At 46.8% G+C, this 27245-nt stretch overlaps 5 protein-coding genes across 5 annotated transcripts; 3 read left to right on the forward strand and 2 right to left on the reverse strand.

Annotated features, from left to right (window-relative positions):
* Positions 1 to 454: 454 nt before the first annotated feature.
* On the forward strand, positions 455 to 1622 carry RhiXN_02351 (uncharacterized protein; the record flags this gene model as incomplete). Its single annotated transcript, XM_043322170.1, has 8 exons — positions 455 to 595; positions 637 to 692; positions 745 to 877; positions 943 to 1026; positions 1080 to 1134; positions 1189 to 1335; positions 1385 to 1426; positions 1480 to 1622. The coding sequence occupies 8 exons, from the start codon at positions 455 to 457 to the stop codon at positions 1620 to 1622; spliced, it is 801 nt and encodes a 266-aa protein (XP_043187993.1).
* Positions 1623 to 4379: 2757 nt separating this feature from the next.
* Positions 4380 to 10498, forward strand: RhiXN_02352 (COG4 transport domain-containing protein; the record flags this gene model as incomplete). The annotated part of the gene is made up of 28 exons (XM_043322171.1): positions 4380 to 4529; positions 4582 to 4659; positions 4712 to 4761; positions 4828 to 4844; positions 4895 to 4934; positions 5000 to 5064; positions 5121 to 5126; positions 5274 to 5355; positions 5406 to 5456; positions 5513 to 5716; positions 5771 to 5855; positions 5914 to 5937; positions 5993 to 6070; positions 6132 to 6207; positions 7040 to 7317; positions 7369 to 7494; positions 7542 to 7773; positions 7830 to 8035; positions 8093 to 8278; positions 8327 to 8890; positions 8951 to 9118; positions 9168 to 9252; positions 9308 to 9402; positions 9459 to 9560; positions 9613 to 9732; positions 9793 to 9864; positions 9939 to 10085; positions 10151 to 10498. The coding sequence occupies 28 exons, from the start codon at positions 4380 to 4382 to the stop codon at positions 10496 to 10498; spliced, it is 3735 nt and encodes a 1244-aa protein (XP_043187994.1).
* A 1304-nt stretch (positions 10499 to 11802) lies between these two features.
* On the reverse strand, positions 11803 to 16761 carry RhiXN_02353 (sister chromatid cohesion protein; the record flags this gene model as incomplete). Its single annotated transcript, XM_043322172.1, has 23 exons — positions 11803 to 11994; positions 12113 to 12328; positions 12514 to 12543; positions 12612 to 12776; positions 12837 to 12877; positions 13638 to 13725; positions 13779 to 13946; positions 13998 to 14088; positions 14148 to 14278; positions 14333 to 14506; positions 14563 to 14786; positions 14837 to 15065; positions 15123 to 15315; positions 15364 to 15436; positions 15488 to 15545; positions 15594 to 15720; positions 15770 to 15801; positions 15852 to 15867; positions 15918 to 15958; positions 16014 to 16109; positions 16161 to 16269; positions 16319 to 16428; positions 16480 to 16761. The coding sequence occupies 23 exons, from the start codon at positions 16759 to 16761 to the stop codon at positions 11803 to 11805; spliced, it is 2886 nt and encodes a 961-aa protein (XP_043187995.1).
* Positions 16762 to 17046: 285 nt separating this feature from the next.
* Positions 17047 to 19371, reverse strand: RhiXN_02354 (Type 2A phosphatase-associated protein 42; the record flags this gene model as incomplete). The annotated part of the gene is made up of 7 exons (XM_043322173.1): positions 17047 to 17349; positions 17401 to 17481; positions 17540 to 17810; positions 18036 to 18206; positions 18269 to 18792; positions 18842 to 19009; positions 19051 to 19371. 7 exons carry the CDS (start codon positions 19369 to 19371, stop codon positions 17047 to 17049), a joined length of 1839 nt encoding a protein of 612 aa, XP_043187996.1.
* A 132-nt stretch (positions 19372 to 19503) lies between these two features.
* On the forward strand, positions 19504 to 23245 carry RhiXN_02355 (regulator of nonsense transcripts protein; the record flags this gene model as incomplete). Its single annotated transcript, XM_043322174.1, has 11 exons — positions 19504 to 19816; positions 19863 to 20097; positions 20151 to 20399; positions 20453 to 20727; positions 20782 to 20948; positions 20997 to 21606; positions 21661 to 21719; positions 21778 to 22085; positions 22136 to 22478; positions 22531 to 22726; positions 22779 to 23245. 11 exons carry the CDS (start codon positions 19504 to 19506, stop codon positions 23243 to 23245), a joined length of 3222 nt encoding a protein of 1073 aa, XP_043187997.1.
* Positions 23246 to 27245: the final 4000 nt, after the last annotated feature.

Here is a 27245-nt window from a genome sequence, read left to right on the forward strand (position 1 = left end):
AACTGTCGTGAAGGAGGATTATAAATGGCGGAAAGAATTAAGAAAGCATCTAGACGAAATACTTGAGGCAGTCGATTCCGTGGAAAGTATGATGCGACACGCGCTGAGGCTCGGACACCGACAGGACTTCCAATGGTCATCTTATCTCGTTAAGTCCGAAACCTTTCGATTACGGTCAGAATGTCGACAACCAATAATTGTTGAAAGTTTCATTGTGTCCAATAGTTTGACACATAACCTTTGTCTCCAGTCTCTTGTCTCCCATATTTATACATAGAAATAACTCGATATATTTGTCATGCGAATTCAAATAGAAACAAAACGAGTCAAATAAAGATATCTTAACAGTATACAAAAACGGGTGACAAAACTTAGTTAGATCTATAAGACCACAGTACGACCAGAAGTCGGTCAACATACCAAACTTTGCACTCCTCCCCTGCCACGCTTCAGCATGTCGAGCAATCAATCAGATTATAATCAGCAGATCTTTGGCACTGTCACAAATGCGATAAGCATAGGGGCTCTATTTCTGCAACTTTCGAACTACGTCAACGCGAAATCCACGCCGGATCCAGCAAAAGAGTTGTCAAAAGTCAAGACAGAACTTGACTCCTTCAACATAACACTCAATAGAGAGGGGGAGTACTTACGGCGCAAGAATTGAAAGATTTTGAGGGGCGGTGCACCCGGTATGTATTGATATAGAGCAAAGCTACAAGCCAATCTAACTGAAACTCAAAGTTTGGAGGTCAAACTTCAGAAAGAGGAAGAGAGGATTGGTTCCGCCTCGCAAACAAAATCCGAGAAGTCTGAGTCTATAAACAACCTTCGACGCATTCATGGAACTATACGAAGTAATAAAAAGGACTTGCTGGTTTGTGTTTATTCGGATCAATATTACATGTATGCTGAATCCTTAATATCGGAACTTTGTTACAGAGTTCCAGTACCAAAGCGAGGGGTATGAGGAGCGTTTCATCGATACAGGTAAACGAAGTCGTTGAGTCAACTACTACAAATACGGTGAGAAGAATCGAGTTGCTTATATAACTTACCTAATGTATTGTCTCGAACAGTCTAGTGGGATATCTAGCGTTTCGCAGAGGGTGCGAGAGATGTATTCTTTTCAAGGTTTGTGGTAATCACATCGAGGTTCCTGAGTTATTTACCGAACCTATGTTCAAGCAAGGACAACGAGTATATTACCAACACACATCGACCCCAGTACACAACCAATCGGAGGGTCATCACGGCCGATTTCGTCTGCCAACGTAGAGAATGGATACTACTTTTCTTACAATCAAGAGGACGGGACAGAACGTCGCGTGCACAGTAAGCCCTGTACGCTCACGTTACTAAATATAGCTTAAGTGTCGTGTAGGTGAAGATCTAAAGAGAGACCCTAGTATCGCTCCAGAGCTTGGTAAGTAATTTTGAGCTTATTCTAGACTTTGTATGCTTATATTTATTCCATAGTCGACGTCATTATACGCACTTCAGAGGCACTCCGACAAGGCGCGCCTATGACATTAGGACTTCCTCCAAGTGATACAACCGCGGCCACAAAAAATCAAAGTATCCCTGTCTACAAGCTCAAGCTGGACCTTATCTCTGAGTAATTGATAACAGCGAAATTAAGGGGAAGGGGAGGTTTATTTACCAAGGAATTTCGGGTAACAGCATGGGCCAGCACCTAGTACTTCAAGATCACAAAGTATTACGCTCAATGTATTCAACTAACTGGTTCAAATATTTGTATACACTGCATCGCCAGCTTAATGATCAATCGCATGTCCAACTCGCTGTCTTATCCATCTGTAAGATATAAACAAGCTATCCTGACCCTCGCTGTAGCGCACTACAATTCTTGTTCCGGTTCAACCTATTCCCAGCCTTCTGGATCCCATCTTTTGCATCTCGCACTGTGTGCGCTGTGCGTTTATCTATTACAGTATACTTAAAACCAGTAAAAAATTGATGTAAATAAGAGATCATTTCGAGCGTTCGCGGTGAACTATAAAAGTGGGTGCTGTCTACACACAAAAAGCTGCTCGTTATATACTACATACGGAGAATCGTCGAAATCTGACCAGTGTTTCCATGAGTCCGTATTCTCAGCTGATCCTGGGCCCAACTTCCAGCTGCGGATCTTGCGTTTCTGCGTGCGGGTGCTCGACAAAGTGCGGTCGTGAGACGACTTTCCCGTACTTTTCGGGTTGACCGACCCCTTCTTTACCACTGTACTTCGTATTCTCAACACAGTCCGTCTTCTTGCGAACCATACTCGCAGCTAAGCGCCTGCGGTCTGCCTCAGCAGAGCCGCACGGCGGAAGGCAAAGAGGGTCTGGACCCCACTAGGGGTTGAGCCTTTTGTATCTGCACCCTGACCAAGCATATTCCCCAACTTGGCCTTGGGCCGGGACAGGGAATAGGTGATAGACGAGGGCGAAGGATATAAGGTAGACACAAACGACCGGGACCGGAGGACGAAGAGGGATGGGGGGAGGTGAGGCGGAACGCCGTACTGGGGTGCCACCGGGGCCGCGCCACCGAGCGAGCTGGGTGGGCGGCCAAACCAGGTCGAATGCAGTCAGTAAAGGTGCGGGTGGGCGGGATTCACTGAAAAGGGAGAGGAATATGAAGACGAAAACACTGCGAGCGCAATGGATGTGGTGCGTGGTGTGGAAAGGAGGCTAACGCGGCATAACAAGCGCCGTGTCGTAATACGATTAAGCATATGCAAATATAGTACAAAAGGCAAAGTAGCGATAAGCCCAGTATAAGTTTTGCGGCCTCCACAGGCTCCGTCGCAAAACTCCACTGGTAGGGTATGGATTCTCGAGCATCCATAACTTTTGGGTACATGGTGCAGTCCTGTATATGCTGGTACATGAATAATAAGCCCCGAATACGCATTAATCTAACAGGCAATACTAGCATAGAGCCAGATGTATTGAGTTCTAGTAACAACATATACTGGCACTTATCCGACCCGGAGAGCTGCAGTCACTGTGAGCCTCCAAAGTAAAGAAAATCTGCATGACACCTAGCTTTTGCTAGGGATCTACACCCGAAAACCCAGGGTCTACAACTCAATAGCAGCGCAGGGATGACCTTGGAATGCGGGTTCATGAAACTACTGGTTGTACCTTGCTGGTATATTACTCAGCGTATGCCGCGCGAATTCATATGTCTAGAAAACACACACTTCTGGGGCTCACCGTGTAGTATCAGGTGGCTTGTCCATTATTGATGCCCCTAGACGTCTGCGGGAGACCGCGAGCCCGCCAACTGCACCACGTACAGGGCCTACACATACGAACCTGTCAGACCAAAGCGTTGCAATTGGTTAAGTTCAAATCTTACTCCTGCTAAATCAATACAATACAGTAAACTTAGCTTATACTCCAGTATGGTCTTGTGTATGCTAGCAAATGAGAAGACATATGCATATACGTATATCTATCTGAATGTATGTATACATATACAAAGCTGGTTCTCAACACAGTACAAGTGGGAGAACATGGGGCTGCCAAAGGCTGCCTAGGGGCGTTGGCCAGGCCGCCTAAGACTGCAGCTGTCCGGGTCAAAGGCTCGGGGTGGCAGAGAACTATGTGTGTTTGCTTTATGGTACCGTCAGGAGTAACGGGGAAGGGGGAAGACTTAGAAAAGCTGAGCCACATAATCTCTTGCGCTTTGTGACTGCTCGAAGTGGTAAGGAGCCGCGTGTAGTTGGTTCACGTGACCGAACCTTCGTGTCTCGGCCAAGTATTTCATGTGAATTCTCCGCATGCTGCAGTTGACATGCCACAATTCTCAAGGTTTCATAGTATATATACTCAATGGGCCTTGTTGAAGGCTACTTTAAGTTCAGATAACTGAAGCACGCTACAAAGGATAGCAGAACTTCTCCCGCACAATGCGGAGCACACGATTCTTTCTATCCACAATGTGCAAGCGGATGTCTTAGTCAACTAGCACAGGGTGTTGGAAGCCGGGTCCATATTGGGAAGTCAAGCAGGGGATACATATACATGAGTCATCCCCGATCAATTGTTTGTGATCGACGGCGTGCCGAATGCTGAACACAATTTGTCAGACATCACACGTAATCGAATAATTATGACTGTCAGGATTGTCCACTTGCTCATGATCAGCCCCCAGCGCCATTATCTACCCATGCGATTCTATTGATAATCACAGCATCAATGAATTGCTCCGCTCCTGCTTGGGCGTAGGATCAAGGAATCGGCCGCCGCTTTTCGCTATGCCAAGGAATACAGTGGTTTAATTTAGAACAATTTATGGGGTCCTGGGTTATAAAAAGTTCCTAGTGCTTTGCTTCATACCCACAGCTACCTCTCAGTGGACCCACAATGAAGCTCCTCATTTCCCTCGGCTTTATCGCGCTCTTTCCACTTGTTTCTCGCGCTCAATACACGAATAAATGCACTTTGCTGGAAGTCCGTAAGGAGTGGAGAGCTTTGACTAGAGCAGAGCGCAAAGCTTGGATTGACGCCAATAATGTATGTGTTATTGATCCATCCATTGATTTTTTTACTTGATAATGTCCTCAAGTGCCTGAACAAGAAGCCTAGCAATGGAAAGCTCAACCTCGAGGTCGACACAAGCAAATACAACAATCCTTTCTTTTACGTACGCATATTACTTTGAGTAAAGACAACTCTTGACCAGGCTTGTGGTATAGATTCCTCCTTACAACAGTAGTGGATCTTATTACGATGATCTTGTTTATGTGTAAGCCGCTCAGCTGGTACTTCTTCGTACCCTCCTCCTAACATTATTAACTGTTGATTTTACAAGCCACATGAATTTGAACCGTAAGAGCCGGTCCACTACCGTCAGCTCACTTACTTAGTAACTGAATTAGCTGTGATTCATTTTACTGGTCAATTTCTCCCGTGGCATCGGTATGTCTCTACGACCCCCTTCATGTCTAGCAATCCGTTCTTATCATTCATTGTCTCGCTCATAGAGTGTATTTGTTTGAACGGACGAATGCTCTGCGACAGGAATGCGGATACAAGGGTGTAGCGCCGTGTGAGTTATCCAAATATACTTCCCCTAGACGTTTCAAACTTATCTTTATGTTTCAGATTGGGGTAAGCATTGCAATTTAGCACAATCTTGGAATTCGGCGCCCTGATATTCGCATTTCGGACCGCCAGCTTGGGAGAAAGGTGAGGACTAAACCCATACATGTAGTATCAGACATCCTCCCGCTCAGTTCGGTGACATTGAATTGGTAGATACGGTGGATTTTGTAGGCAGCAAGATATGGGATACCGACCCCAAGTCTGGGTTAGGAGGATTCAGCAATGACTCTTCAGAGTAAGTCCAAAACAAACTAAAAGGTCAACACCAATCTGATCTTAATCCAGTGACTATACAATTCATGATGGAGCACTTGATATTTATCTCACATATCCATCGTGCGTAACTTCTTAAACACTGCAAACGTGATGTTAAATAGCTTTGAACTTATTAGACCACACAAGCTTCGACGACATTATAGACCTTATCCATACAATAATCCAAGAGGCAACTACTCCAAGGTCAAGGCGACGGATACGTTTACACCAGCAGAGGTCAGAAAGCTGCTTGCGCAGCCAGAAGGAAACTTCACCAAGTTCCAATCGTATCTTGAGCGACCTGTCGGAATGCACAGCTCGATTCATGCCATGTTGGGAGGGTGAGCTTCTGAATTAGTATTTCTTCTATGGCTGGTCACTTATGCTAGTGACAGAGATATGAGTTCGAGGTGCCCCGCAGGTACCAAAGGCTCAGAGACTTGTCCTGTTCACGAGGCTGCGACGTTTTCTGCCAACGATGTGAGTTGGGTTTTATTAGCATACAGCAGTCCATACCTATATGTCATTAACTGCATAGGTGACCTTTCATCTTCATCACGGCGTAAGTATAGTTCGAGCTAGCTGTATGCGTCGACCCGACTAACAATAACATACAGAACGTGGACCGCCTCTGGTGGCTATGGCAGGAGAAGAGTGATAAAAATAAATATGCATTCCATGGGGGTTCTGTTCAGGTACGCAAAAAGCTATAGCATTTCTCAGCTAAGTGCTAAATACCGTCGCACATGCTCGTAGAACACATCAGCGCTTGACCAGTATCCCAATGGTCAGCCTCCTTGGCTGGACAAATCGACACGTGTTCCTAATGATGGTATGTATTATCTCTCGAAGCATGCAAATTATGACTTGCTGGTAACCAAACAAATATGAAAATAGGGATGTGGAAGAACTACACAATCGGAGACACACTAGATACCAGGAGGTGGCCATTTTGCTACGTATATGAATGAGTGTAGACTGTGGACTCATCGATCGCTTGTTTGAGTCTGGGAACATCATCTTTCTCGAGTTTGAATTTCAGTGTCCTCAAGTTATGAACACGACTGCCGAGTGTATTGTATATCATAAAAGAGATCGTGTCCTTGAAAGAACAGTGGCTGCCAGCGCGTAGTCATTGGAATTGGGCAAGATGTGCTGTACAACCAATTGTGAGGCGTAGAACGAACGGAAATGAGTCTTCCGATTTGCGCATGAAGTGGCTGGTACGCATCTATGATGAAATAGTGACAAGACTTATTAGACTAACACCAGATGATACGTCCGCTGGAGCATAGGAACCTTGGGAATTGATGGCTCGGCCTGGTAGAAACGTGATTCTTAACAATAGACCACTCATGTACATAGAGCGGTTTGGGCGCTGCAATACTCGACTCAATGATCCACGTTCTAGAGAGGCGGATGTATTATAACGATAGAGAGTCCGATTGTTATGCTCCTTTTAACTAAAACGCTCACGAAAAAATACGGCAAAAAGCTACCAGAGAGACGTTCCTCGTAAATTAGACTATTAATGACTTGATTTGGTTCTAGGCAGTACCGCTTCCATGGCCACGTGATCTCCTCTGCTTTCCAGCCGGCAAGCCAGTCGCCATTATTCCTTACCATGAGCGCTCAAACCGCAACGCGAATTGAAGATGTATTAGAAGCACTATCCAAGTCGGAGGCCGAAGAATCCGAGCTATCCCACTCATTGGCTGAAATCATAGCAGACCGTGACCGTATTCGAACTGCCCTCGCGAGGCTTGAGAATCTCGTTCCGATGCTAGATGGGCTGGTGCAAAACGGAGACACGCTAAAGAGAAACGTAGGGAAGACTGCAGAGACTGCAGAGCGTGTTGGAGCTGGGGTTAGGGGCCTTGAGAGGGTCATGGGACGGGTTAGGATTGCAGCAGAGAGAGTGGGCCAAGTTGCGGATGCCAAGGTAGGCAAGACTGGTGTAATAATTTCAAACATTTTTGATTAATTAAGATAGGCATCGTTAGCCGCCCTACAAGCTGCTATGGAACAACGAGACTGGGAGACCGCCGCGCGGCATTGTGCACGGGCAATGGCTGTCCCGAAAGAAGTCATGGAAGGGCCATTTGCTCAGGTCGCGATTGTAGGTTATCGTTCACATTCCTTGGTATCCGCTCATTCCTCTCATAGCCATCCACAGACCTCCCCGATCCGCCAACTCAGACCCTCGCCGACGCGCGCACTGCCCTTTTAGGCGTGTTCAGGAAAGAGTTTGATGCGGCTGCAATTGCCCGAGACCCAGTAGCAATCTCGAGGTTCTTCAAGCTTTTCCCAACGATCAACTGCCCTGCAGATGGTTTGGCTGCGTATTCTGATTTTGTACTAGATTTAGTGGCGAGAAGGGCGCCACCTTCTGTTAAAGGTGTGGTGATCCGGGAGCAGGATTTGCCATTGAACTAACGGGATGGTATTGGGTAGCATCCTCACCGGTATATTATACTGCCGCCCTAACTGCATTATATGAGTCTGTAGCAGGACTGATTGACCAGCACCAGCCCATTGTGGAGAAATATTATGGATCAGGGAACATGCATACCGTGGTCGCGAGACTACTCCGCGAATGTGACCGAGTGGTCAACGGGTTGTATGATGGGTGGGAGGAAGAACGGGACATTTCACGAAAGGTAAGTCCGCTCCATACTACCTCACACTCCCTCGCTCATCCTCACGGGGTTTGGCAGCTATCGGATGCCAGGACCGCAACATTCCAAACGCTTGTCCCTGCAGCTCGTGCAAAACCAGGCCAACTTTCGGCCATAGACGACTCAGGACCAGACCCTCGGGAAATCGATCGCGTGCTGGGTGAACTGGCGACAATGGCAGGAAGGTGGGCGCTGTTTAGACGATTTTTGGTTGACCGGTTGGAGGTATGCTCCATTGCCAAGGTGAATCCACACGATTTGACGGACTGTTAGGATGATATGACACCATCAGCGCCTCCCACCCCAGACGGCACCACTCTCCTGTTCAAACCGACAACTCCCGGTCCTGCAACCCCTGGGTTCGGACTCAAACTCCTCACTCCTGCCAATACGTCCTTTCAAAAGTCCATCGAACCCGAGCCAGAAAAAGAGCCAGAGCTATCGCCACATAAAAAAGCTCTTGAAATAGTCACGCAAACCGGAACACATGTTAGACTGGGGACCTTGTTCGAATCCACGTACTCTCCGCTGGAGACATGGCACCTACGTGCGGCTTTGGACCGGGCGCACGTGAACTCTGCGCCTGCCAACCCAGGCTCGATGGGTACTGCTCAGACGAGCACTACGCCTGACGATGCGTTCTTTATTCTACATTTGACGCTTTCTCGCTCCCTGTCCTCTGGATCGGTAGTCTGCGTCAAGAAAACCGTGAAGAACGTACGGGAAGTAGTGGAGCGCGATTTGGTTGGAATCGTTAGGCGGAGGATGGAGGACTGTTGGAGGACCCCTGTGGCTGGAAAAAAAGGTGCTGGAGAAGACAGGGTTGCCATATTTGTTGTACGTATATCTCCCTACTGCTCGTTTTATGAATGTAAATCTAAAACAAAATGACGACAGACGTATCTCAATGATCTATCTATGTGCGCGCATCATGCGGAGCGTTTAGCACACGATTTGGCAATGTCTTCTTCCCTTGCACAAGGGTTCTTGGAGGACGAAGTTGAGGAAGCACGTGGTATAGTTGCAGGACTAAGTGATTTGGGTGGGTTCAAGGGAGTTGTCAAGGTGGGCACTTCCTTATCCATGCGGGGTCTTTCTACTAATTCGCATATAGACTGGGATCGATAACCTGTTCACTCAGCTTGTTAAACCACGATTACGATCCTTGATACCGGACGTATACAAGGATGTCACATATGGTGTGCCTGTCGCCCGCCTATCGTTTGTTTGTCGTACTAAAGTTATTTTTCCTAGTACTGGATGAATCGACTTATAATACCGCTGAACATGATGACGCTGTGAGGAAGAGATTCGTGAAAGGGTGGGGGGAAGTTGTCGGCTCTTACAAAGTAAGCCCTGAGACTGAACCGGAATGATGAACGAAATGGCTGATTGGTCAATGTAGGACACACTAACTGAAGAAAACTACCGTGCCTTTTTCGCTCTCGCTGTCGAAGTTGTCGTGAGGCCATGGGAAAAGTATATTATGGGAATGAAATTCACTGAAGTGAGTTCTTTCGTTAATTTTTTAAGCATAAACTTGCTGAATGCAAGTTCAGTTGGGTGCCATCCGATTCGACAGGGACCTACGGGCTATTATCGGACATCTCTCAGTTGGAGATGCCAGAGATAAATTTATCAGGCTACAACAGGTCTCTACCCTACTCAATCTCGATGCCGTGAGTAGTGACATTGTCTATTGCCGGAAACAGCTAAGCGTCTGATTTTGGCTGTTGTAGGAGGAAGATCCTGACGAATTTTATACTACTTCCGGAATTGCATGGAAGTTGAGCGCTAGCGAGGCGAGAGCTGTAAGTGCGTTGCGGGTATAACTGTATCATTTTGCATATACGCTATGAGTCATGTTGCTATCCGATCATATCAGTTTTGGTCTCTCCCGTTGCCCTGTATTGCCCGTTCAACCCCCAGAGATTTTGACTCTGGCTTCACCTCCAAGACGGAGAGATATGATGTTGCGAAGCAAATGTTCAAGCAAGGCGCCCGCGGACGTACCATCCCGAGCGAAGGTCTTGTTAGTTCTCAATGTATATTCACCCAAGTCGGACTCTGGCCCGAACAAGCGCATTGGGACGCCAGTATTCGGATATCTACCAAACCGACGAGATTGACGCACAAGGACTCAACAAGCTACGGGACCTAGTTGTCACAACTCTGGGAGAAATCACAAAAGAGCGATTTACAGTTTTGCGGAGCGCCAGAGCCGGATATATTTTCAACTCACATGGGTACACACGAATTCTGCCACGGTTCCAAATCATTCTGGTCCGTGCTGTGTACCAGGCCGAACTACAAAATAGATGCCCCACGAAATATCAGCAAGGCACTAGTTCGAAAGCTTTGTGCCTTCCAGCCAAACTGAGTCTTCGGTCGCATGAGTTCCCTGAAAGCCGACCAAGCTGGGCTCAACTGATGGCCGAATCCTGAAAATATGGCGAATAACAGCAACGGGTAAGCTCATGTATCTGGTATATTATTAAATGTAAGACCAGAAGAGATTCTTAGAAAGTTGTTCAGAAGGCAACTCAATATCTAGGTTTGCACATAATGGCAAGTTTAAAATCGATTCTCCCAAGCTCGGCGGCGCTGGTATGCAGCATAAGAGGATGTTGATTCTGTCGAAGATATAATATCAGAATTATGAACAGGGAGCAGGGTTACCATGCACCATAACGAGTCATCCAGGTCGAAGTCGGTGGCAACCCAGTGCTTGTGCCACTTGATCTAACTCTATATTTGGAAGGTCACGTGCACTTCATGTAGAGAGCACTAGCGTCTTTCCACTCCTATCTCAACTTTCACGCTTAGCATTTAACCAAAGGTAGCTCAGCAAAAGTTCTATGGATCTTGCTGAGGCTTGAGAAATATATGTCGTTACGTAGCCTTTTTTGTGTTAGCCTACCTCTACGCGAGAACCTTGCCGACTCGGGATCCTCCCCAAGTATGTGTAGATTCTGATGATTATCAGTGACCACCAGTTGACCGGTTTTTAGCATCACATAAGAGTATGAGATACGCATATGTCCACAAAACTAATAAGTTGTCGGTTTAATAGTTGGGCACAGAGGCTCTGTGGGTGGAGATAACAGAACATAATGTTCTTGGTCACTCCTTACTAGCGAAACTTTTGAAAGAATATAAGTCGTGTAATAAGCCACTAAGATTTGAGGAACACGATATGAGCGCATATATAACTGGTGCGGTTACCGGCGCAAGGTCATGTTGCTTGCTATGATCGCTCTGGATTACATCCGGGAAATCAATGAAACCACTCGGTTTGACCACATATTCGATTTTGCAGAAGAACTCATAGTCATACTGACAGGTTTCAGTAAGGTTCCAGCGAAAAAGTCTATAGTAGCATCAGAATGCAGAAACCAAGAAAATCTACGCTATCTCATCCAGAGAGAATGCCACACAATATTGGGAATCCAGTATACATGAAGATCCTCGCAGAGTAGTTGATGTGCATGTAAATCCTAGTGATTAGGTCAGTCCAAATGGATTCTACTGAGCTGAACGGGGGCCAGTTAAACAGGGTGGTCGAATAAGTTGAACAACAACTCCGGTTTGCGAACAATTACTATGGGTTAATAGGTAAAGAACAAAGTTAAGTTTATGTGTTTCATAGCGCTACAAGATATCTACATCACATACTAAACCATTATTCCAGTTACAACGCTCTCCACCAGAAAAGAATCAAATACCATCCCACACCGATCCTATTCTAATTAGAATCCTTTCTTGAGTGCATCCAACCGTGCTTGAAGCGCGTCTTCGTCCGAATTTCCAGGGCCGCCTTCGCCTGATGTGGGAGGTTTGTGTGAATCAGGACCGTCAGCACCTTCACCGATCGCAACCATCTGGCGCTGGTTGGGTAGTTGGCTAGCAGTGGTTCCCAGTGCGGTGGGAGGCAGCTGAAGCTGTAAAACATAGAAGTGATGTCATTCGATGTGTTTGTATTTTATTAGTTGAGATAAGAAGATCCGGAGTCGAGGTCAGCGATCACGTTCACAATGATCTACAATTCAAGGCGCTTACGTCTTGTTGTAGCCCAACTCCTATCTCATCAAGGACTTGATTCAGGATCTTGTCTCCTTCTTCCTCCTCGTCTTCGAGTTCATCATCCATCACATCATCCACAGCATCGCTCATCATTTCCTCTTTCATATCCATCGTGGCACTTTCTTTTTCGAATTCTGTCATGATTCGTTGAATTTGCGGGAGGTTGAGACCTCGGTTCATACTCGCCATAGCCTAAAGATTCCAGATCAAAACACTCGATCAATTTAATAACAATTAAGAAAGGAACTTGCCCGTGTTGCACCACGCATCGCTTCTGCCATTTGTTGGTTGCTGCGCAGGGTCTGGATCCGCAGCCCGACCGCCTGAAGTTGGGTCCTCATCTGATAGAATTTCTGTACATAACGTCGAGTACGGACAAGGTCTTTGGCCATTATTTTTGCGGCGTTCTAAATAGGTTGTCAAGTCGGCGGTACGGTGAATCATCTGAGGGTTTGGACTTTAGCCACTGACATACCATTTGACCAGCTTTTGCGCTCTTCTTTATATCCATAATTAGTTTCTTTTCCTGCTGCTCTAGTTTCGTGCGTTCCCTGTCCAATTCACGCTGAGCTTTGGCCAGTGCGCGTTGGTGCTGCCTTAGCCGTTCGGCGGGCGTCACGCTCCGCCCGAACAACGTTTCCTAACAGAAGCATAATTCAGTAAGATTCAGCTTACTTGTATATAAAGATATGACACACACCATGATATTCATTCTGGGCAGATGCGCCTTGCCACGAAGGACTGTGGGGGTGTGAGAGTGAGGAAATGCCACGTGACTCCGATCGCCCAAGGATAAATTGGTTTCGCTAATTGGAAATTCAGAACGCAGCATCCCAACCTCCATGAGTTGAGACACTGAAACCAACTCTACAAAATCGCTGGGGTTGGCGAACATTCGGGAGTGCCCATGACTCTCTATGGTCTCGCAGTAGCTCTAGAAGTAATACATGAAGCTTAATCATCACGTGTCTTATTCGCCTCGGACCGATAAGTGACACATTAATCTACCACAATGACATAGATGCCAGCTGATTGAGGCTTTATGAAGTTCAGTGAGCGTACGGCGAACTATAAGTGCGCTGAACTCCCGAGAGACGGGTTGATGTGAGATGATGGACAAAAATCAAACTCGTCTTCACAGCTACTTTGACTACATGCAGGATTCCGTCCTAGCTGAAAATAAAGCTATAGCCAAGGCAATCTAACAAGCGGTTTATGGTTAAATACAAAGATAGTGGATGTATCTCAACAATCCGTCAAATTGCTATTTAAGAGACGATAGCTCGATATGAGTATTTAAATATAGCTCGGATAAGGAATAGACATATACAAAATATGAACTGACTGTACTAGACTAGGGCCGAAAGTTTTACTGGTTTCCTAACTGCCGAGGAGTTCCCTTCATTGTACTTGTACTTGACTTTACAACCAGACAATGTCGTTTTATTCACTGCTACGTTTATGTGAGATCAAAGTATTGAAAAGCGAGTCCAAGCCGTACCTATGGTTGACGAAGGTTTTCGGGATCCGGAAGTAGCTGAAGGTTTATCTTTAGGAACTATTGGACGGCCGAAGAAGTCGAGAGGTTGCTATATCATCATTTCGTGAGTTTATGTTGACGATGTCTTGCTTTGGCTCATACCTTTTCCCCAAGAGGGGTCTTCTTTTCCTTGATGGTCTGAGCTGCTTCATTTGCATCCTGATCTGTGGCGCTGGTGGCTTTTGGCTTCCGTGACCCGAAGTTCAGGCCATTCGCTGCGCTAGTTACTGTCGTGGCATCGTGACGGCGCCTATCGATCAGAGCATCAAGCTGTGTGTATATATTGAGATGCAGATAGTGCGTCCGAACCAAAATACTAACCTCTTCAGCCACCATCTGCCGTACTGCGAACCTGGAAGGATTCATGTCGGCCGCTTTCTTCCCATCGTAAGTAACAAAGACGTCAATGGCACTAAAACGGAGATAAGGAGTTTAAGCAACAGGCCGAGTCTACATCGACACTTTACGCACGGTTCAAGCCTATAGATGGGTTGACCGTCTTCGTTCTTGTCCTGGATGTACCTCAATTCCAGGGCAGCCATGATTTCCACCAAGCGTTTTAGAATCAGTCGCTCTTGAGTCCTAACAATCTGGCTGTTAAGCTAAATTAAACCATGTGAGCATTATGTCAAAGATAAGACTTTCAGATGCCTTACAGGTTTTAGGGGAGGATTGATAATCCGATTGACCAGTGGAAGAAACTCGAGAACTGCCTTGCTTCCAGACATCATATGCAAATGTGCTGCGGCATCCGAATCTCGAGCTCCGGTAGTGAGGGAGTTGGAGACAGTGGTCTTGATCTCCTCATTGACTCTTGTTCTAGTAAAGTGCTGGGGAGTCATCGTTAGTAAAGTCAACGTATACCCAGCGGCCAGAATAGACCCACATCCCAATCATTGTTTACTCGTTCGTACTTGGGATTCCCAAGCGTGGCGAACAAATGATGAAATGCGGTTATAGCATACGGTTGGTATGGTAGAAGTCCGTACTCTTGTTCGGTTCGGATAGTCATCGAAAGTGTATCGTACCACCCGAACCATTCATGTGCGGCTAGCAGACTATCCCAGGATGACCTACCCTTTCGCAGAGTGGTATAGTGCTCGAAGCACGCTAAGTAAGATTTTGAGTCGATATTTATATATGCACAATGATAACCTTACCAACAGCCACTCGGTCTGTCCCAGCATTGTCAATCACTCGTGATAATCTCGAAACATACTTGTCAGTCTCCATAGCGCTCGCTCCAGATATATGCTTGCGTGTTTTGGCGGTGACTGGAGTAAAAAGGTCGTTCCAGACAGACTGGACTGAGCTCTCGGTTTCCTTCATCCCGGCTGTGGCTCGATTAATATCATTCTCAGATACTGTATCGGAGCGAGATTTGATTAACTATCGGCAAAACCCATATTAGTAGGGAACCCTTGAGGGAAAATGGGATGGGTTGACCTGAAGTGTGTTGATACACGCGCGCATATCTCCCTGCGTGACTGTAACCAGAGCGGTCAATGCGCGAGTATCAGCGCGTAGGCTCTCTTCAGTGCAGATATCACGCAGGCGATTAGTGAGGAGGACAGGCTGTGCTTTTCGGAAGCGAATGACCCTTGCAATAGGGCGGAGGCGGGCCAAGGAGGGCGCATAACTACCAAAGGCTATGAATAACAGCAGGGAGGTAGGAAGCCCAACTCACAGATCGTTACAAATACATATAATTGGACGCAGTAATGGCCTGGAATCTTTTCCGCCTTTGTCTCCACGGGCCTCTGGACTTATGGGTTAGGCGGGAGGCAGTAGGAATATGAGATGCACCTTACTCTTCGCTTTAGGTTTATCCAGAGTGAGTTGGATAAGCTTATTGATAAATCCGCTAGCCTATCTTATTGTCATGCTAAGTTCGTACCCGAGTCGCACAAAACTCACACTATCACCAGTAGCGCCATCTACCTCGTCTATTACCATCAAGACGGGTTTGTTACTACCCATTGCGGTTCCGCTTTCTAGTATAGGTCTAATCCTATCATCAACGATGGAACCAGTGCGTGCGTCGCTGTAGTGGGATAAGAATTCGAATAGAGAAAGGGAAGGGAGTTTAATACCTTGCGTTGATCTCAGCAACCCCATAGCCCGCCTGTTTTCCAACAATATGGGCGAGAGTAGTTTTTCCTAGACCAGGAGGACCAGATAATAAGAGAATCTACTATATCATTACAAAGACAACAATTAATAAAATCATTCACAACTTACTTTTTCTCGGGTCGCCCGTGTTCATCTTGGTATTGAGGTCCCTAAAGTTGCAGCAATGGTAAAAAATGCTTAACACATCCAGTGCAAAAAACATACTTCATTCGCCTCCTGCCTCAGAGGGCGCCGTTTCCGCCTACCAAAGACGCACTGATCCCACTCTTTGAGCCATGCCATAGTTTCCCGGTGTACTCGCTGAGTGCTTGGACATTATTCATCTGTATTTGAATATTCGAAAATGCGTACCTCGTCTCCTAAGAGATCTGTAAAGCACTTGGGCCGATAACGGTCTACCCACATGGAATGATTTACTCCACCATCGCTGGTGCCACTCTTTCCAGACGCTTTCTGGCTTCTGGGATAATTTAAATATGTCTTTATCGAGTGACTATTCAAAACCAAACCTTGATTCATCGTTGGCCGCAGAAAGAGACAACTGTTCCATCATTCGATGAGTTGGTGTCTCTAATAAGTTCTCAAGGTCCCTTGGGGTTCTCATATTCGCTGATGTTGTCTATTAAATATGTCAAAAAGGGAGTAGAAAGGTTTTATTGAGTGCACATACCCGTGCTGGCTTTTTCCTTTTAGGAAGCGAGAAAGAGTGTCCAGAAAAATCTCGTATAAATACATGATGGCCAATGTAGTTGTTCGAGGACAAGCCAACACTTGCTCCAGGTCCAGTGGGTTCAAATAAGAGTCCATTAGATACAAAATTAGAGCCTCCAGATTGTTCGCCCCCCAGAAGTCCAGTGGGTTCAAATAACGACATGTAGCTCAGTACGATAAAATGCCCAGCGAGGTCGGTCTTGTCAAGTAACGCGATCACGTGTATATGGGACGCGTCCATTATGTAATCTCATAACTAGCCCATGGTAGGAGATTAATCGCCACACCGTTTCATATACTTCTTGAAGTGAGGAAAGTAGCTCACCCAGACTATAGGCTAAAGCTCAAAAATTATTACATACTGTCGAAATACAGCGGCTGTCGACGCAAGATCAAACTTGGCTGGTGCGCCGATTGATGGATTCGAAGAATCCAACATGCATAGGACCACCCCCTGCAATGTCCTTACAAACCAAATTCTAATATCATACCACTTCGTAAATCACCCAGTGAAAATAGAAGAGTGCTAAAGGCCCTGGTCGACTTGTTCATCATCTACAAAACTCTGGTCCGTCGCTATGCTTGCCTCTGAATCTTCGTTGGGGATATCTGCGTCCAGGTCTTGTATGCTTGCATCCAGGTCTTGTACACTGGCGTCCAAGTCTTGAGCACTGGTATCTAAATCTTGAGTGCTCGCATCCAGATCCTGGACTTCAGCATCCAGATCTTGCATATCCGCATCCAAATCAGTCCCCAGTTCCTCAGCTTGAGAGGCTGATTGAGTTTGAGAGTTGGAGTCCGAGCTCCCAGGCTCCGACGGATCTGCGGCCTATTCTTATGCTTGAGTTAAGTAGTCGACCGACTTCATTGTAGTACTTACATCTGCACTCTCCTCATCCAATGTCATGTTCTTTCCAATTGGTATAAGGAAGTTATGCCCGTAAGTTTTGATCTCTGCCATCTATGCGTATATAGTGTTGGAGTTAGGGGGTTGAAAACAGAAAAAATCAAAGACAGACCAATTCCTCGATTTCTAATTCCTCATCACTTAGTACATCGGCCTCCTCTTTCAAATCGCGTCGTTCATTAAACTTGACCTGTCCGTTCCGGGGGATAGGTGTAGCGTGAGGCTGGTGAGGCTTTGGAAGAAGAAATGGGAATATTTGAGGTGCCGGTAAAAGTGTCGGTGAGATGAGGAGACCATCTATGTGGCGGTGATGGTCTAGAAGGGGTTGGGCTTTCGTACTGCATAGTTCCGTGCAGCACGTGACCGGTGGCGAATCCTCAAAACTATAACACATACAAGTTCAACCTTGAATGCGACTAGATTTAATGTCAAGATTGACTTGCTCTGCCTTGTAAGGGATACCCCTTACAGATGGTGAAGGGACGCGCAGAATGATGCTATGGTTGACAGTCCCATTACTTTGGGTTTGGAATATGTATGCGGCATTGTATCCATTTATTCAAGCGGTTCGTACGATTAATTTTTATTTACATGCTTTTCGTTATCACCCCCTATTCATAGTGTTGCCCGCGCCCTTGGGGTTTGCATCCGTAAACACCGCCCATTCTTCGTCCTTTTTTCGCTTCTCTTCTGACTTCTCCTCTCCAAATCGAGTGCCATCTTGTTCCGAATCTACAGCGAGCCGCTCCGACGATGTGGGAGCTTGCTCGGATGCTTTCCTGTGACTCAACTCAGTGAATAACCAAAGGAGTAAAGAGCGCTGGAGTTCCGGTCAACTTACCCCCCTCCTCTCAAGATGTTCCCTCTCCTCTCTTCTTCAGCCAGATATTCGTCGATTGACATGCTCGGAAGCCTGTGATCTGGACGGAAGACCTCGTTCTGGAGTCTCGTTCGCTCTGCAACGTTACTTGGTAATATAGTAAAGGGCCTTAGTGGGCGTCCCTGTGAATCCATAAGTGGCCCTCGTCCATCGGGTCCTCCGCGAGGTGTCGTATCAAGTCGCCATGTATCATCATTACGTTTACTTGTTTCGGGTTGAGAATGGCTGCTGGAGGGTGAGGGCATATTTTGAAGAATTTGAGCTTCTTCTTTGATTTGCTGAAGAGATGATTGTGTTTGCGCATACAGCAGGCGAAGAAGGGTGATAGTTAATTCGCGCCGAGTTTCATCGTCCATGTCAAGATCGTCGTCGTCAACATTGACGCTCCCCGCGTGTGATGCTCCAGAGCTGATTAGCATTCGAATCGAGTCGTAGTTATTGGAGGGCTCTTCAATGTTGGTCGCAAGCGTTTGGGATCTTAGAGCCTGCCAGCAAGTCAGCAGGAGTTTGGGGACTAGAAATACGGCTATATACTTGAATTCGTGATTTCAACTGTTTCTCAGCCTGGTATTGTTGGATTTTTGCTTCTCGCCTCTGGGCTGGATTCTTCGACATTTGAGCCAGCCGATTAGTTGTTTGGATTGTGGTGTCGTCCACAATACCATAGTCGGTTACATAAGTAATGAATTTTTGTAGCTGAGACTAAGTGAAGCTCCAGAGTTAGAGAACTCTATTGATTTCACAGATGCTAGAATAAAGCACCTCAGCCTGTCCCAGTATATCTTTTCGGATCGCAGGTTCAGCCGAGGGAGCGCAAGCAAGAGTTCTGCGGTAGCATATGGCACAGTAAGATAGACGAGCTGTTTGGTCGATATGTCTTCCAGAGTTTCGTTTCTGCTAAAAAGTTGCAAGTCGGAGACCGCTTGGGCCACCTGCCGAAGATCTCTCAGGGCTTCGTCGGAAAGAGACTTGTATTCGGGGGATAGAGCCGAGTATTCCGATAAACGAGACGAGGAAGCGAGCGCCTGGTCGTATATAGCAGATAATGGAAGTTCTCCAGACATTCAGTAGTAACTCAAAACTGACGTGCGGTGATCGTGGCAGAGCTGAGGGGTCCCCGTACAGCGCTTTGGAGCATTAGGTAATATCAGGGTCCGAGAACTTTCGAGCATCCGCTGTGCACTCTCCACTACCGCATGGACACATTCGACAACTTTCAGTCTGAATACGGTGGAATCGGAGACGATGACACCGCTTCGATTATCTCTGGATATACGCAAAGAACAGGAGCCGGTCCTTCGAAGCTCTCGTTGAACGCGGCAGACGCGTTGGACCTTGATGCCCTTTCTATTGCCGACGATCATGTGGCAAACAGGCGATCAGAGCTGGCCAACGATTTTGCCGGAGGACTAGATGATGACTTTGACGTCAACTTAGAGGATAACGGAATAGGAGTCGACCTTCCGGAATATGCGTGCAGGCAAGCACAACTCGTGCTCTTCACGGCAGGTTACTCACTCTTCACATTGTAGTTACTGCGGCATCCATTCGCCAGCCTCGGTAGTCAAGTGCTTGGTCTGCTCAAAATGGTTCTGCAACTCGAGAGGAAATACAGCGGCATCCCACATCGTCAATCATCTGGTCAGGGCGAAACATAAGGAGGTTGTATTGCATGCCGAGAGTCCGCTTGGAGAAACCACCCCAGAGTGCTACAACTGCGGAAGCAAGAATGCTTTCATGCTTGGCTTCATCCCAGCCAAAAGCGATACTGTTGTTGTGTTGCTTTGTCGGTGCGTTATACATCTACGACTACTCATTTTAATTTAGCTAACGCTACGTACAGTCAACCCTGTGCGGCTATATCTAAAGATATCTCTTGGAATACTGCGCTCTGGGCCCCACTTATAGAGGATCGATCATTCTTGTCGTGGCTGGTCACACCTCCTTCCGAACAAGAGCAGCTACGTGCGCGACAGATTACATACGCCCAGATCAATCGATTAGAGGACCTATGGAGAGACAATGCGAATGCTACGCTTGAAGATCTGGAAAAACCAGGAGTAGACGACGAGCCTCAACCCATTCTCCAAAGGTGATTCAGCTACCTATTCACTATCATTAGTCGAATATAACGATCTGCTTTAGGTACGAAGACGCCTATCAGTACCAGAACATCTTTGGTCCACTAGTGAAAATCGAGGCCGATTATGACAAACGACTGAAAGAGTCTCAAACTCAAGACGATGTGGTAGTGCGATGGGACCAAGGCCTCAACCAGAAGCGGATAGCCTGGTTCAACTTTCCTAAACTCGAAAGCGGCGAGGTTCGTTTGGCAGTTGGAGACGAGCTGAGGTTGCGCTATCACGGTGATAGCCACCATGCTTGGGAGGGGTCTGGGCACGTCTTGAAGATTCCGAATAGTGAGTACAGTTATTCGGAGGATACTTTGTTTATGCTAAAGAAGCAATTATCAGATATCTCCGATGAAATTGGTTTGGAACTAAGAAGAAACGATGGTGTTCCTGTTGATTGTACCCACGGCTTCTCAGTAGATTTTGTCTGGAAGTCGACGAGCTTCGATAGGATGCAGCTAGCTATGAAAACGTTCGCGATTGACGAAAAGAGCGTCAGCGGTTACATTGTCAGTAAACCTTCCTATTACTAGTGAGAAAGCTTACACGTCTGGCAGTATCATAAATTGTTAGGTCACGACCTTGAGCCAACTATCCTACGAACTCAAATGCCTAAGCGCTTCTCAGCTCCTGGCCTTCCGGAACTTAACCACTCTCAGATGTACGCGGTGAAAAGCGTTCTCCAGAAACCGATATCTCTTATTCAGGGGCCACCCGGTACTGGCAAGACTGTGACATCTGCGTCGATTGTTTATCACTTGGCCAAAATGAATCCTGGCCAAGTCTTGGTCTGCGCACCCTCCAACGTCGCAGTCGATCAACTAACGGAAAAGATACACGCTACCGGCCTCAAGGTCGTCCGCCTTACTGCCAAGTCCCGAGAAGCCCTCGAAAGTTCGATAGCGTTCTTGACCCTCCATCGACAAGTCGCTGCCTACACGTCTCACACCGAGCTCCAGAAGCTTATCCAGCTCAAAAACGAACTGGGAGAGCTGAGTCAATCCGACGAGAGAAAGTACAAGACACTTGTCAGGAACGTCGAGCGAGAGATCTTGGCTGCAGCCGATGTCATTTGCTGTACATGCGTTGGAACGGGGGACCCCAGGCTATCCAAACTAAAGTTTAGAACCGTCTTGATCGACGAGGCTACACAAGCTGCTGAGCCAGGTACTTCAGTTGTTCGTTCGAGCGAGGATAGCTGATCTGATGAACGACATACAGAGTGTATGATACCTTTGGTCTTAGGATGCAAGCAGGTGGTGCTAGTCGGAGACCATCAGGTATGTCCCAAACATAACATAAGCTTCCGCGACAACTAAACATCAAACGTCTTGACAGCAACTTGGGCCTGTTATCATGAACAAAAAAGCCGCTCGAGCTGGGCTGACCCAGTCTCTCTTCGAGCGGCTGGTCCTTCTTGGTAACCGACCGATTCGGCTTCAAGTTCAATATCGCATGCACCCCTGTCTTTCAGAATTTCCTTCAAACATGTTCTACGAGGGTACCTTGCAAAACGGTGTTACTGCTCCCGAGAGGCTCCGCAAGAACGTTGATTTCCCATGGCCAGTTGCCGACACACCGATGATGTTTTACCAGAATCTAGGCCAGGAAGAGATTTCGTCCAGTGGAACCTCATTCTTGAATCGGTGAGTAGTTCCATGATGTAAGGAACGTCCTTGCCAATTCGACCCAATAGAACCGAAGCTTCGAATGTCGAAAAAATCGTGACCAAGTTCTTCAAAGCAGGGGTAGTCCCGGCCCAAATCGGTGTCATCACCCCTTACGAAGGCCAACGCTCATATATCGTTACATATATGCAGTACCATGGAACACTCAAAAAGGATCTATACAAGGATATCGAGGTGGCGAGCGTTGACGCGTTCCAAGGCCGCGAGAAGGACTACATCATACTTAGCTGCGTACGAAGCAACGAGCATCAGGGGATTGGGTTTTTGAACGATCCAAGACGTTTGAACGTTGCGCTTACTCGGTCCAAGTACGGAGTTGTAATCCTGGGTAATCCGAAAGTTCTCAGCAAAGTGTGTACTATTCGGTCTATGATTTTAAGCTATTACTCATGTTATAGCAAAGCATCCCCTGTGGCACTATCTACTTACCCATTACAAGGAGAAGCAGTGCCTGGTTGAAGGTCCACTTAACAACTTACAACCCAGTATGATACAGTTCAGTAAGCCTCGACGGGCGCTGAACAAGTCTATGGAGCAATTCCGCCGTCATGACTATAGCGATGCCGAAGCGACCAGCGGGGCGCCTGTATTGAATGATGGTGAGTATAAAGCAGATTCATACCTTCGACTACTTAATGCTCGCTGCTATAGCTCGCCGTGCTTCTACAAGCGCGTATGAGAGTGGCTTCTACCGTACCCACGACCCACTTGGATATATTCCTTCGGATATTCAATCAGTCAAATCTTCAGCGTCCGGGTTACCACACTTTGGCACCGCTGCTCCCTTCGGTCCTTCCAAACAGAAAGCGGTGGCTGGTCAGAAACGAGCGACATACGCTAGTTATGCGAGCTCGATCATCTCCCAGGATGTTGCTGGAGTCCCGGGAGGAACAGACGCTAGCAGCGTTTCCGGATCTCAATTCGAACACAACGGAAGCATTGTATTTTCACAATCAGATCGAATTAGAAGACGCAACTCGTTCACCTCAATGGCGGGTACATCGGATATCGGGAGCATGTCGGCGTACGATTACAAGAGCCAGGATAGTGTGATTGACGCGGATGACTCGGAGTCGCAGTATGCACATAGTGTACAAAGCGGAGTTACGGAGTTTTGATTTTTTTTATCGGTTGTAGTGAAATATAGATAACCTTTTGCGCCAGAATTACATCGTTATCTATCAACCAGAGACCAACACTGTTGGCAAGCGCTGGAGGTCGTTTGACTAGTGCAACTCACAGTTGATCACAATGCACTGTGTGAAACTCGGTGCTTTTGAAAGAAGTACAAGTAAACCACGCTCGGGGTAATGGTGGGGACATCAACAAGACCCCCTGGAAATTGAGTGATATAAACATGAACACAAACGAAACACTGTTCAACGAGGTAATGGACGAGAGATAAAGTGCTTACTGGCTGAACTTATGATTCGCCTCGTAGCTCAATCACTAACTCACGTAATGATTCGAGAAGGTGCAGAAAGAAGGAGTAACATGAAGACCTGACAGTCTTTGGGCGCTTATCAACTTATACACCTGACGGAAGACTAATTGTAGGGAAAGGAGATCTGTCTCAAAAATGTCCTCGGGGAAGCAGGTGGTCAGTACGGTGAGCATAGGTTCATTGACTGGTCTTTGGGTTTCTCTCCCTCCCCCCTTTTTTTCTTGTATGATAAGCCTTGTGTACAGTACAGCTATGAAAAGCAAATAACACTAAACGAAATAATAATAAGAAATATAATACGTGTTGGCTTCGTGAATACGATATCATATAAAGATTAATCGAACAAATAAATCTAGCTGAGTGAAAATCCTCAAGTTACTTATATTCGTGGCCGAAGCTAAGTAGATGCAGGATCCTTTTGGGTACGAGCCCCTTAAGTGGAGTTTTGCGACGGAGCCTGTGGAGGCCGCAAAACTTATACTGGGCCGATCAGGCTGGGCTTAGCGCTATTTCGCCTTTTGTACTATATTTGCATATGCTTAATCGTATTACGACACGGCGCTTGTTATGCTGCGTTAGCCTCCTTTCCACACCACGCACCACATCCATTGCGCTCGCAGTGTTTTCGTCTTCATATTCCTCTCCCTTTTCAGTGAATCCCACCCACCCGCACTTTTACTGACTGCATTCGACCTGGTTTGACCGCCCACCCAGCTCGCTCGGTGCCGCGGCCCCAGTGGCACCCCAGTCCGGCGTTCCGCCTCACCTGCCCCCATCTCTCTTCGTCCTCCGGTCCCGGTCGTTTGTATCTACCTTATATCCTTCGCCCTCGTCTATCACTTATTCCCTTTCTCGGCCCAAGGCCAAGTAAGGGGACAAGCACTATACATGACTGAAACACTAAACGAAACTTGATCAGTGGCTGATAGATGTAACGGGTAACTAGTTGAGGGAGTAAAGTGGGTGAATCAAATTCATCCACGGGCAAGATTTTTCTTGTCATCCTGCTAGTAGAATTCAAATAATCTTTTCTGAGGCTGTAATATGCCTACTGCTTGCTCCAAATACATAGCCTTGGTTTCAAAGCTTTCTGATTATAGGAGATACAAGGCAGCAAAGCTGACCGTGGGTGAATCAAATTCACCCGTTTTGCTCCCTATATGAGACACTGAGAATGAAATTGGTTACCTATTCGTTACAATACGATCCTGGCCCGACCGAGAGCAGTAAAGGTATAGGAGCTCAATCCATGGCTTCAAGTCCACTTTATCCGTTCCTCATCTTAAAGTGACTGAATCAGCCTTTCGGTTCGCCCGGGAAATTACAGGTGTGTCGGAAGACGATTAAGACGGTGTAGCAAAGCATCCGGGTAAGAGGATTGTGCGTTTGCAAGCAGAAAAGGCATAGGAAGGGTGGTGAAAGAGGTGGGGAGTGCGGCGCAGAATAGGGAAGCCATACGCGTCAACCTGCCAAGGCTCCCGTTGGTGAAGGAAGTAAGAAGAGCGCGCTCATGTGCACCGTGTTTTCTCTTCTATCCCAATTAGCTAGTGTGGGTTTGCAGAAGGGAATGCAATTCGAGTATTAGCTTTCAACAACACTTTACTTACCACCTCATCCTCTTGACCTGATAAGCATCTTTTTCCTTGCGATTTGTGACAACGAGACGGGTTCGTCTTTGTTTTTCCCGTTTTGTTTTGTTCTTTCTGTTTTTTCTTGTCTTGTCTTGTTTTGTTTTTCTTATTTTCTTGCGCAACTCGACCGAATACCCCTGTTAAACCGGATAGAAATCGAATACTTTAAGTGTAAATAAATGCAGTAAATAAAGCAATAATAAGCTCAATAGAGCGAACTTGAACAAGCTAAGATGAGAATGAAGAAAACCCGTAGATCATCCCGACGGTATAAGTTCTAACTTGGTCTTGGGCCGGCACAGCGAGAGAGGGGGCACAGCACGATAAGTAAGACAAACGACTGGGACCGGCGGATGAGGAGGAGTGGGTGTCGGAGAGGCGGAACACCGAAGCAGGGTGCCACCGGGGCCGCGCCACCGAATGAGCTGGGTGGGCGGCCAAACCGGGTCGAATGGGAGAATAAGGTGCGGGTGGGATGGACTCACAGAAAAAGGGGAGGAAACGAGTGACTGATGCTGCGGATGACGGCGAGCTTGTAGGATGTGGTATGAATGGAAAGGAACAAAAAGGCGCAAGCTCCGAACTATGGTGTTACACCGGGTAGCGCCGATCTAAATCCCCGGCCTGGGCGGCCCAGTATAAGTTTTGCGGCCTCCGGCCTCCGGCACAAAACCCCACTTCCTTTATACTGAGCACAAGAGGAGGTACCTCCAAGAAGTAAAGTCCTCGGGGCATATGTGGGAATGTGAGAGAGTAAAATACGGAAAATTCAGAAGACGCAAAAATATTCCAATTTCAATACGTGTGAGGCATTGTGCCGCGTGGCCGCAGGTATGGCGCGACTATGCGACATGTTCAACATCTCATCGATAGGGTTCCCTTCTCAGCCACTGCACTCCTATGTACTGTTGTAAGGCACCGCCCACTCGACCTTGGATTTCTGCTAGCCTCTCGACTCCCAGACCACCCGATGCCGCGAAGTTGCGGCGCCGAATGGCCCACCCTTCTTATCTAGAGCCAAAAGGTGATCTCTATCGATGAGTCTAACAACTATCCAAGCTCTGAAGACTAAGGAGAGTTTTTATGCTCTTATGGGGCCAATATATATCATTCCAGCCACATTTGACCCCGTAGCAACCATAATACATCTACACCAGAAACCAAAGTAACCTGTGTATATAGTCAGCGTCCGGGCCGGCCTTATAGATAGTTTCTTATTATATACCATCCAAAATACCAGACCCAGATTTGCTAGTTTTCAGCTGACACCTGAGATCCCGATTGTGCTTGATCTGGAACGTTGAACGCGGAAATGCTCTGAGCCCATTCCGTTTCAGGGTACAATACAGACTTACCATGATGTGATTCCGAAGAGGGGTTCCCGATCTCTTGGACACCATAATTACCCAGTATTTGTTCCTAAAATAGTATGTGCGAATATCGCATTTGACAAAATAAGAAGAATCAAATTCTACTGATATACGCACCAACTGCGGAATATATTGACCGTAATCAGGACTAGAGCATATCGTTATACAAGAGATTCTATGCACTCACCCGCTGAAAGAACAAAACAACAGTGCTTCTGTATTAGTTAAAGCCCACCCCAAAACATTGAGCCAAGTACACATACACTCTAAGATCATGAATACCGGTCCTCAAGCCATCAATGTGCTGTTACAGGGAACACAACTCATACAAACCATCTATGGTAGAGGTTCCCAATCCTCAGCTGTGAGTATAAATTTGTTCTAAAGAAGAAATAGGTCCATACAGCCTAAAAAAAAAGAGATCGGATTCTCTAGTTATTGACGGATATTCGAGCAAGTTGCTGCCGTATTTGTACCTTCTGGGAGGTTAGACACGAGCTTCTGTTAGTGAAAATCGCTTAGATAAAACTGGTATTAGGTACACACGAGCTGGGACATCAAGCGGGAAGGTCTCGAGTGATCAACGGGTGCCCTCTGCGGCAGTGATAAATGACCAGATAAAACATACCCACTGAGAAAATAAGTAAGCCGATCAAAGAGTGGTAAGTACATG

The sequence above is a fragment of the Rhizoctonia solani genome, chromosome 16 (assembly GCF_016906535.1).
Source record: "Rhizoctonia solani chromosome 16, complete sequence".
Taxonomy (NCBI): Eukaryota; Fungi; Basidiomycota; class Agaricomycetes; order Cantharellales; family Ceratobasidiaceae; genus Rhizoctonia; species Rhizoctonia solani.